At 29.0% G+C, this 11,941-nt stretch overlaps 2 protein-coding genes across 4 annotated transcripts; both read right to left on the bottom strand.

Annotated features, from left to right (window-relative positions):
- Positions 1–1,113: 1,113 nt before the first annotated feature.
- On the bottom strand, positions 1,114–5,065 carry LOC112638414. Its single transcript, XM_025410074.1, has 3 exons — positions 4,566–5,065; positions 3,521–3,806; positions 1,114–2,846 (listed from the first exon to the last, which is right to left on the bottom strand). Exons 1-3 carry the CDS (start codon positions 5,063–5,065, stop codon positions 1,131–1,133), a joined length of 2,502 nt encoding a protein of 833 aa, XP_025265859.1. The 3' UTR covers positions 1,114–1,130.
- Positions 5,066–6,408: 1,343 nt separating this feature from the next.
- On the bottom strand, positions 6,409–9,996 carry LOC105254345. 3 transcript variants are annotated; one of them, XM_011262968.3, is made up of 5 exons: positions 9,652–9,996; positions 8,246–8,403; positions 8,062–8,173; positions 7,318–7,526; positions 6,409–6,738 (listed from the first exon to the last, which is right to left on the bottom strand). In XM_011262968.3, the coding sequence occupies exons 1-5, from the start codon at positions 9,756–9,758 to the stop codon at positions 6,632–6,634; spliced, it is 693 nt and encodes a 230-aa protein (XP_011261270.1). In that variant the 5' UTR covers positions 9,759–9,996; the 3' UTR covers positions 6,409–6,631. The 3 variants fall into 3 exon arrangements, with proteins under 3 accessions (XP_011261270.1, XP_011261269.1, XP_025265831.1); XM_011262967.3 differs by having other exon boundaries at positions 7,318–7,529; XM_025410046.1 differs by having other exon boundaries at positions 7,318–7,547.
- Positions 9,997–11,941: the final 1,945 nt, after the last annotated feature.

Raw genomic sequence — 11,941 nt, forward strand, 5'->3', positions numbered from 1 at the left:
AAATTTAACGATATAATACAGTATACAGTATACAGTATACATGTATACAGTAAAATATTATTTCCCAACAAATACTAAACAGTTACACAGTGTCCTAAAAGTCCCGGACCGGTCGAATATTTCATAAACTATGCACTTTAGAAAAAAATGTTTCAGACAAAAGTTGTATGGCTTGAAGGGGGCCATCAGATAGTGGCAATGATTTGATATGGGAGAGTCATTTGAAAGTCACGTGAAGATCACCGTTAATTTCTTAAATGGAACTCCCTATTTTTTATTACATATTCGTGTAGCTTATCTCGAGAGCTTTCCAAAACACTATAATAAAGTATTTCTTCATTGAGTATTTTTCGAGTTATGAGGCTTGAAATCATTTCTTATAATTTTACATAAACCGTAAAATATCTTGTAAAATATTCATTTTTCGATTATCTTACTTTAATAATTTTATGTACAAAATAATGAGAGGAATCAATTGGTGTAAAGAAAACACATAGTTGTTTAAAAAAAAAAAATGTAATTGTTAATTGCAAATTACATATTTTTTTTTTAAACAACTATGTGTTTTCTTTACACCAATTGATTCCTCTCATTATTTTGTACATAAAATTATTAAGGTAAGATAATCGAAAAATAAATATTTTACAAGATATTTTACGGTTTATGTAAAATTATAAGAAATGATTTCAAGCCTCATAACTCGAAAAGTACTCAATAAAGAAATACTTTATTATAGTGTTTTGGAAAGCTTTCGAAATAAGCTACACGAATATGTAATAAAAAATAGAGAGTTCCATTTAAGAAATTGACGGTGATCTTCACGTGACTTTCAAATGACTCTCCCATGTCAAATCATTGCTACTATCTGATGGCCCCCTTCAAGCCATACAACTTTTGTCTGAAACATTTCTTTCTGAAGTGCATAGTTTATGAAATATTCGACCGATCCGGAACTTTTGAGACACTCTGTATAACTATTTTATAACTGTTAATTATAATTTCCTACTCAGTAATATAACTGTTATGTAACTGTTACATAACATGTAACAGTTAAATTGTTGAGTGGGAAATTACAACTAACAATTATATAAATGTTATTTGGTGTTTGCTGGGTTTATGTTCAATTTTCTTCACATGGTTGAGTTATTCCGACTCTCTAGCCATTGAATGCTCTGCTTGCTGTCAAGAGTGTCAATATAGGTCGATAGGTCGTCTTGGTGAACTCCACTGGCAGCACAATATAAGATCGCAGTGTTCTCTAGCAATTCCTGCAACGGTTCTGTCGTCGAGACTTCAATCGCGTCTTCTGAATGCTCCGATTTTCCTTCCTGCGGTTTTGCTTCAGTCACAATAATTTCGCGCTCCTTATAAGATTTAGCAGGCTTCTCTCTCGCTTCTCTCTGTCTTAATGTATTTAGGTTCATCGATTGATCTATGAAAGGACTATTCTCTAATGATATTGAACAGCTGTTCCGAGCACTTTGAGTATTGCTAGCAATCTCTTTGAGCTGTTCTTTCAGCGCCATATTATATCTCTTCATAGAACATATATTTTCGTGTAAAAGAGAGAAGGTATCCGCGTATGCATTCGGAATTAGTTTGTTGAAGTTTTGACTTCCTTCTGCTGTCACATTCTTCTGCCAGAAGTCCTTCGGCGAAGCCTTGCCGCTTGAATCAGTCATGTATCCTTTCATACTTTTCGAAACACCTCGATGATGCATCGCAGATTGTCTCAACGAGCTGTTGTTGTATTCCGACAGGATTCTAGCGATTTCCGAGGTCTCACTGGCGCATTGCGCACTGTTCTTGCCGGAATTCACCATCAGAATTTCATCATTTGACTCTTTGTTCATCTTTGTTTTATCAGTATTTCTATTTTTATAATTCTCTTTAGCATGGACAGTCTTCTCGCTCTCCAATTGGTCCTCCAGAAAAATCTTCTTCGCTGTATTCTCTCGTCCACTTGTGGGATATCTCTTTACGGTGTACAAATTAGTTTTCACTGATGATTTCTCGCGACCCAAATCTGACTCGTCCGCTAAAACCAGGTTTTTATAGATCGACGACATGTTTGTTGGTGGTTTGTCGTCTGTAGATGACGTGTCTTTCAAGTTGACTAAATTGGAGACATCTTTTGGGATTGCTGTGCAGTTTTCATTGCTTGTTTTCGCGACCGAATTCCTTAGTAGGATCAAAGAGTTGCTTGAAGCATCTCGCAAAATCCGTTTTAGGCAGTTCATCTTAATCATATCTCCGCTCTGCGGAATAACTTTTGAGCCATCGCTCTCCACAATCGACTTCTGTGCCTCTGGTACATATGTGGCTGAAGCTGATGGATAAGTCGCAGTGATCCTTCGACCGCTTGGGTTGTTCGCGACACTTTTCTTCTGAACGTTTTGCGCTACATCAATGGCTTCAATTAACCTTGCTTTTTCGGCGTTTTGCGAAGAACTCGTAGCGTTATTCATGACATTTGCCGTTTCCAAAGAGCTCGTCTTTGGTGCAGAAATTGTTAACTTCGTCCTCTCTTCCATAACTTGCTTATACGCTGGTGTCATAAGTTGCGAGCAATAACCGAGTACGCAATGAAGACTTCCGTGCATGCATGTCTCGAAGGACTTGTCCTCTGCGACGAAGTAAGTGTTACGTGCATCTTTGGGGTTCGACGAACATTTGCTTTTCCCTTTTGTCTTTGCTTTTGGTTTCTTCTCGACAGAAGGAACTCGTCGATCGTGATACGGATCGACGGCGACCACCTCGATTTCCGGCTTGTCAATAATCTCACAATAGGATAATCCATCGAGGCTGGTGAAATATCTCCCTAGGTATTCCACTGCTAGACCAGCCTGGAGAATAAACAGATTATGTAAAAGAAATTGTACGAACATCATGAGAGGTCATATAAAAGGTGTCTGAAATAATGGGGTCGTTCACATTTTTTTTAACGAATTTGTAGCATTAAACTTTTTTCCTTTTTCTTTGCAAAAATTACTCATGAAAATTGCTATTTATTGTAGCTTTCTAAGTTTTCATAAATTGTATCCATATCTTATCTATCAAGAATTAAATTATATTAAAGAGGAGATATATAAATATTGTCTAAAAATTTTTAAAATTTTTAATTATTAAAATCACAATAATTACAATTAATCTTATTTGTTTCCTTGAAATTTTAGTTTATTAGGAAGTTTTTTTTACGTTAATTATTATTAACGCACTTTATTTTTATATTGAATTATTCGTCTTGAACTTCATAAGGTATTTATAATAAATATTATTTTAAAATAAAAAAAATTGAGATTTTTTTAAACTTAAAGGTTTTCAGTATTTTCAAATTTTAGAAAATATTACTAATTTTTTTTTTAAATTTATGATACCTTTGATGTGTGAAAGGTTAATATTTCATATAATTGATGTCTTTTAGGAATATAATTCGATACAAAGAATATGTGTGTGAAATATAATAATATTGTATCATTAAATATTATATTATATCATTAAAGAAGATAATTTTTTTTACTTGAGGATGGTAAACCGGTCTTTCGTGCATTCCATGCGCAGGCCATTCCTTCCATTCAGTCTCATCTTTTTTGGTAGGTGCCTGATAAGTTGCACCCACGTTATACATTTTCCGGGTGACCGATCTAGTTTTCATGTAAGGCATCGTGACTGATTTATTAGATTTGTAATTCGTGCAAATTTCTTTCTTATTATTGACCAATAGTCGTTTAGATCGAGTGAAATCCTTATCAATGTTTTTCTTGGATACCCGCATGGGATTTCGTCTCACCTCTACCGTTTCACGACTTGGAAAGTATATACATAAGAGATATATTAAAATTTGGGTCATATAAAGAAGTAAATGATTCTAATCTGATTAATATTAAATTTTTCATTTGTGAAATTTTTTATAATAATCTAACCGTATTATATAAACTATAAACCCGGCAAACACCAAATAACAGTTATATAACGATATAACAGTTATGTAACAATTATATTGTTGAGTGGGAAATTATAACTAACAGTTATATAAATGTTACTTGGTGTTTGGGAAGCTACTCTTCTTTTTCTTTATAATTGCTTTATAGTGTAAAGTCTTCTAAAAATATTAGTAAAAATATAAATATTAGTATTAAAAAATGACACTTAAAAATAGAAAATGTGTTGAAGTTTGTATACAATTATATGTATAGTATATGTATAAATAAATGTATATTTGCATAAATAATATATATGTATAAATATATGCTTCTTAACCTAATTTAACTTCGGCATCTTTTAAATTAACCCATAATTCTAACAATTTTAAAAGTTTTTAAAATATTATTTTTAAGTTGTTAAAATTTTTTTTAAAAGAAAGTAGTTAAAATAATCCAGAGCCTTGCAAACTTTGAAAAATTTTTTGAATGAAAATTATAATAATCTTAGTCGGGCTATTTTTACTATAATAATAATGATAATAATATTAATAATAGTTCCGAAATTACAGAATTTTATTTTCAAATTTCTTCGTTAGAAATCCTACATCGATTTATTCCAAAGATCTTTTAATAATTACTCACGTTTTGTTCCTGGCTCGGGTAAATCGTTTTGCTTTAGCAGTTGTGCAATCGGAAGTCGAGCTGCTTCCACTACTATTCGTTTCCATCAACTCCCTATAATCGCTATCCTCTCTACTTGCTCTCGCTTCTTGTCTTATCACGACGGTATCCGGCGGTAGTTTTCGCAAAATTTCCATATTTTCATAGTACGTCGCGTCGCTCCGCGAATTTGAACCTCCACGTTTCGCCATCTCTCTGAGCTGTCGTCGCAAAATCATCTTGGAGTCGCTATCGCTCAGCTCGATCACCTGGCGATTCGCTGTTTCCCTCGTCCCATCTTCTCGCTCTAATAAAATCACCTCTGTCTTTCCGTCAAATATTTTCTCTGGAATATGACTGACCGAACTCGAGAATAGATCGTGATAGGGAATATAACTCGCGTTTTCGATGACATCTTCCTCAGAGATTTCTCTTTTCCCTTGGGAAGAGCACTGCTCGAGCGAGTTTTTCGACAACTCCATTAAATAATAACCTAAATTATCGTAATATTTATGGTAAGATTTTATTGTATTTCGCGATAATCATTCATGATAGAAAGAAAGTTTGCTTCTCTGACATATCATTCAATCGATGTAGCTTACAGCTGATTTTAATTGAATAAGTTTCTTTTGGTTTTCTGTCTAGATAATTTTTATTTAAATCAAAAAATTGTAAAACTTATTTAATTTATGCTATTAATTGCATTTTATTATACTTTTTATTTTACTTTTAATTAGAATAAAAAAATTTCTCGTAAACGATGCAAGAAAATAGAAATAAATTAGCAAAATGATGCTACAACGCAGTTCGGAGCATACATACCTTATGCCTTCTTTAAAGTTTCGAGGAAGCTTATCTACCTTGAAATCTCTTTTTAACCAAATATATTACTTTCGTTAAGAATATAAAGTTTGTACTTTGAAGATCAATCGATATCGTTAATTCTTGAGATATTCCGAAATCTCTCACTCGAGATTCAGTAAAATTATAAATATTCAGATGAAGGAAGGTGATTGATATTGATCGAATGTAATAAAGGAATACTGAATGAAAATATGTTTGCGAGGAAACGGAGCACTTTGGTCGGCTATCACGGTAGTGTCGTCCTTCACATGTCTTGTCTCGCTTGTCGATTGCACACATGCACAAATCGATTCGGTGAGAAATCAACAATTGAAGATCTTGTGAAAAGAGAGCGGAGGTCAGATTTATCGGGTGTGATGTTTTATTTATTTATTTAATTGGAAGGTCTTGAAATGTAAGATAAACATATCTAAACATAACATTATTAAATATTTATTAAATATTTTTATTAAATATTATTATTTATTAAATATTTTTATTAAATATTATTATTTATTTTAAATATTATATTATTTAATGATATATTAGCAATCATCTCTTATTTTAAATCGGTGTAATAATAAACAATAATTAAAAATTAGCGAAATATTTGACTTCTTTATGGATTACGTTTGAAGAAAATTTATATGTAAATCTGATATCTGACTTCATCATGTACATACACATAATTGACCGTATGATTAACTTTCTTCTATAAAATATCTCTCTTATAGTAATAAAAATTAATTGAGAATCAATTAATTTGTAAATAACTTTTAATCATTTTTATGAAAATAATTTGTATTTAATTTAATAAGAAAAATATATAAATAGTATAAATTTCAATTTGAATGATTTTTATAATTCACGGATTGTAAGACAAAAAATATATAATTTTATGTAACACAATATTAATGCAAATAATAATAATATGCGGATAATAATAATATAGTAAGAAATAAAAGTAGTCAAGAGTTTCGAATAGCATCGATTTTATTCAAAAGCAAATACTATAAATTGTACTAACTAGTTCTTTTACACGTAGATACTGAATACAATACTCATCGTTTGTATTGCACGTGAAATTAAACGAGAAAAAGTTAACACTTTCTCTTGTCCTCTCTCTCTTTCTATCTTAATATGAAGGTATTTACAAAGAAAAGAAGAATTGCCGTGTGATTTACGAAAAACGTTTTGTTGGATGTTCAATTCATATTATCAGTTGTCAGTGCAAGGGTTGTAAGTACCGATCGTCGATTTGGATTTACTCCCAGATTCTCCCAATTTATCCAAGACAAGCGTGCTGTCAGATCTGCAACAATTATCGTAATATTTGGCATCTTGAGAAGTTGTAATTAATTACGAGATTTATGAATTAACATGTTATAAGGTAGATAAAAATTTATATAGCACGGATTATTTTAATCTTGATATATAGTGTAGCTATTTTAGAGGTGAAAATTTAATGAACATTTAATTCTCCTGTTTAATTTAATATTAAATCAAACGAACCTTTCATAAATATTTATTTGTCAACAGTGATAAATTTGCTACAAGAATAATTTTATACACAATTATTTAATGTAAGAAATATAATAATTAGTGTAAGGAATGGGATGCATTAATATTGTTAATTTAACATTAAATTTTGTGAATACAAAACAGTAGTGGAATTTTTCTTCATTGAAAAGGTCATAGCATATATATTTTTTCTGACATAATTTACATGTGTAATTATTCTCATAATAATATTTCGATGTTTTCTTTAAAAAAATGCTTTTACATAATATTATATATAATTTTACATGAATATGTATATGATATATGTGAGCGTGTAATCCTTAACATTCTTTTTCAAATACTTAAACTGCAATTAAAATTGAATATATACCACTTGTATTCCATTCGGCGCGTTCGCCGTTTATCTCACCCCTAAGGCACCTCTCGACGTATGTCAAAGGATCGAGCCTGGCCGCTAAGACCTCGCGCAACAGCGCAATGTACGCAATAGCCAAGCGCAAAGTATCGATTTTTGATAATCTCTTTTCATAGGGAAACGTCGGCACATGGACCCGGAGCTCGTCGAAAGCCGAGTTGATGCTGCTAAAAATTGCAATCACACTGACAATCCGCCCTTAGATTTCTTGTTAAAAAGAAAAATAAATTTAATTTTATATCTTAGAATGTATGTATGACACATCATATTGTGTGAATTAATATCAAATAAACAACTCATACAATAATCAAATTATTAATAAAATAAAATATTAAATATTAAAATAAAATATTAAAATATTAATGTTGTAACTCATAAAAATAATTTTTTTTCATAATAATGATTTGCAAAAGTAACTTGGAATTTTCATTTTATTTAATTTTATCGTCTTTATTTTTCTATTACTATTTTTTTTTATTTTCAAAAAATTTTTAGAATTATATTCATATTTTTTAATTTTGCTAAAAAAAATCACTTTCTTTGTTTGAAATAAAGTCTGCAATATATTATCATATTTTATAATTTGTAGTTTTCCTCAGTAACATATATTTGCATATATATTATTATAAATCTATTATACACATATTTATAAAATATATGTATATTATATTAATATTGTTACTTTAGAAAATTTCTTACCTGAGCATACGTTTTCTTTCACGAATATTAGCGGCATGTCGTTGAATTCTGTAGGGGCTACCATTTGGATAATAACCTTCTTCTACACCATTCATCTCTGTGTCATTATGATCTGAGAAAAATTCATACAATAATATTTAAACGATTAAATATTGAATTATTAAAATTATTTAACGTTTAATACCTGGCGTTGAAACTGGCATATGGTAATGCAAGGGAGAATGTGTGTGTGGCGATGTGTGCGTGACGTGTTGCGTAGATCTTCCTGCATAAACACATGAAGGTAATTCTGCCAAATCTTCTTCAGTGATATCATTATTGGGTCCCACGAAATATTGGGTACTGCAAAATTACGATAATATACAATTAATTTTATTAGAATAAAAGACACATGTGTATCATACATGTTTATTTCTTAATTATATATTTAAATCATATATTTTTATTTGTATTCGAATATTTAATTATGCAAAATTGCTCAAAAAATTGATAAAATTTTTAAAAAAATTTTTTAAATGGTACAGACATATTTATATTATATTTATAATATATATATTATTATCTTCTACGTATTTCTTGATTTAAGTAATTTGCTAGAAATAAATATTATTTTATAATTAGAATTTATTATATAATTTATTGAAAAATATGTGCATAGAAATATAATTTATTAGAAAATGCATCAAATGAATAAGTTTTATATATATAATATATTTTATTTAGATTAATATTACATAATATAATTTTAAGTTATACATAAGACACATTTTACTCATATATTCATTAAATCACTTAATATTAAATCATTTAAATTCTACTTTCTTTCTTTGTTTTATCTCACTAGACTTTACTTTGTTCCAAAAAATAAAATCTCTTGCTATATAACTTTTATTTTTGATTATTGTTAATAAAAATGGTCATAATATTATACTATTTAATTTTTGTTAATAAGAAACATTTTTAAGTTTATTTTAATTAATTTAATTAATAATTTGATTATTTAATATACATATATTTTTTAATTAATTTAACAACTCATTTAAATAATTTTTTATTTTTATTTTCTCTATTTGTTTACTTAGAAATTGTAACATAATTTTCATTTGTTCATTATGCGGCAAATAATATGCAATAAAAACCTTTTCTTTTTATATAAAATAAATGGTGATGATATAAAATAAATGAGTTTATTAGTATGAATATTTTTCTTTAGCTATAAATATTCAAAAACACTTTATAATCTATTATGTTCGTTTAAGTGCATTATTTTTCAAGTCAATATATCATTAATATTTGATTATGGAAAATTATAAATTGAAAAAGTATCAGAATAAATTATAATATATATATATCACAGAGATATAAAATAAATATCACAGAATATAAAAAATATTAAAGATTATACCTACATCTAGACCCAGACATAAAGACATAGAGACATAAAAACGTACATTAATTCACGCACATACTTTGTTGAAATTAATTATATGAAAATTAATGCTCTCTTTTAATTTTATATTAAATAAAGACAAGATTTTTTTAGATTTAATACGTCTAATTACGTGAAAAAGGAAAGCGTAAAGTTAGTACCTGGTGCATGCTACAGTGGAATCCGCGATTCTTGACGTGGTGCCGACCCGATGGCGGATTCTCTGGCTCTTATCCTCGAAATCGTACGCGGGATGATGATTCGCCATAATATAGACGTCTTCACAGTCTCATTCGTCGTCAGTATTCCCGCAAATTGGGAATACCCCACGAGTCAACGAGCAACCCCACTGAATATATAAACGTTTGCTTTTATTAATTTTTTTTCTTTGAAAAATTGCTGTTTCTTTCACGCGCCAATTTTTGGATCCTTTTGTCGATCTCGCCACGACTGATCGATCGATCGATCGAGTTCGAACGAGGGTATCAGTACGGAGAATACACGGATTTAGACTATCGGTGGTGTCCCTGGGGAGGCCGCTTTATATATGAAAAGCAGCGGGGTAGCACGAGGGATGATCGATACCAACCCCTGGGCGGGTTTGCAGCCAATGGCGAGCCGAGACGCATGTGGGGTGCGATTGTCAAACACGTACGGGATTGGTGGACGAACACTCTAGCGAGAGGGTTTCATCGGCCGAGATGCAACCCCGGAACGTAACCCCGTAGAGATTTTATTCGTCCCCACCCACTGTCGCTTGTCGTCACCTCGACGGTAGATGCGGGGGTGGATTTATTCGCAGGGGAGAGAAGAGCACGGTATAACGAGGGGTGGCGGGGCAATTTTTCAATTTCGCCAAACACGGATAAAATATTGCGAACATTCCTTTGATTTAAAAGCGATTCTTTTTGTTTTTTTATTTTTTATTTTTATTTATTTATTTATTTTTTCGATCAACTAAAATTAACAAAATATTCAATACAGAGATTAAATGTAGGATTATTCTAGAAAAGTTGTAAATTAAATCATTGATGGTCTATCGTCTACCTAATACTTTTTAATTATTTATTTAAACTTAAGAATTTTTTAAATTGAATATGAATGTGATAAATTCAATAACAAAATTGACATATTTAATTAAAATGTATTAAAATGTAATACATAGATTTTTGCATATATAGATAAATAAATTTCTAACATAAAATAAAACAAAATTTCAAATTTATTTTAAATTTCTAAAATAATTCTTAAAATATTTTAAATTTATTTAAAATTTTTAAATTTATATTAATTAAATGTCACACATTTTTTAAATCAATACTGACATCAAATTTGTAATCTAATAATTTAGAAACCTTTAGTTTAAATAAATATAAGGAGCTAAAAAGCTCTAATAATATAATTAACTATAATAACAATTTAATTTTGACTGCAATGAAACTTCTCCAATGTTTCATAAATTGTATAGATTTCTAAATTATTAGGATCAAATAGCTCTTTTGCAATTTTAATTACAAATTTCTTCATTCAATTATAATGGGACAATTTGGAAACTGGAATTGTATTCATTCTAAAAAAATTACAGAAAATGATTTGTTCTTTACTTGTATTCAAATTATTTTTTGTTACATTGTATAGTTGGAAAATCATTACGAGAAATATTATCAATAAGTCTTTTACTTTATTTATACTTTTATAAAAATATACGTGTCAAGATAGATTAGTATAAATTCCATATCACTGTATAATCCACTCCACTGCATCTGTTTCATCTGTAATCGATTAATGTGTTTATATTTTCCTTTTTTTCAACTTATATTTTACTGTAATTGATTTGCGTATTTCTTTTTTTCTTTATCTAATTTTTATGATCTAAATATAAGTATCAGTTTATGATATCGCAATATCATGCAATTTTGCGGGACCGTTCGAAGACCTTCTTTTTATGAAGAAATAAAAATAAAAAAAAGAAAAGGATGTATACACAAGTAATATATATATATATATATATATATATATATATATATATATATATTTAAATTTAATATGCATTAAATTTATTTGTAAGACAAGTCAGACAGAAATGATTTTCTTTAAAAATATTTAAGTTAATATAAATACATCACTTCTGTATAAATTACACAATAACGCTAAAGAGGAAAATATTTATTTATATAGACTCAGCAGTTATATTGAAAAAGAAATACACGCAAAAGAGCAAACAAGTTAAAAAAAACAAAATAAAAACAAGAAAGATATAATGAATATAAAAAGAAAATAAGAAAGATACGATAATATTATAAAATAATATATTATAAAAATTAATCATGTACTTCTTCAAAATGTACTTCTTTAATATCTCAAGTTACTATTCTTACTATAAAAACTAATTTTTCTCTCAGTGAAAAATTTATCATTCTTATCAATTAAACTTGTCATATCTGTTTTAAT

This window comes from Camponotus floridanus, unplaced genomic scaffold (assembly GCF_003227725.1).
Source record: "Camponotus floridanus strain SB8 unplaced genomic scaffold, Cflo_v7.5 scaffold3, whole genome shotgun sequence".
Lineage (NCBI taxonomy): Eukaryota > Metazoa > Arthropoda > Insecta > Hymenoptera > Formicidae > Camponotus > Camponotus floridanus.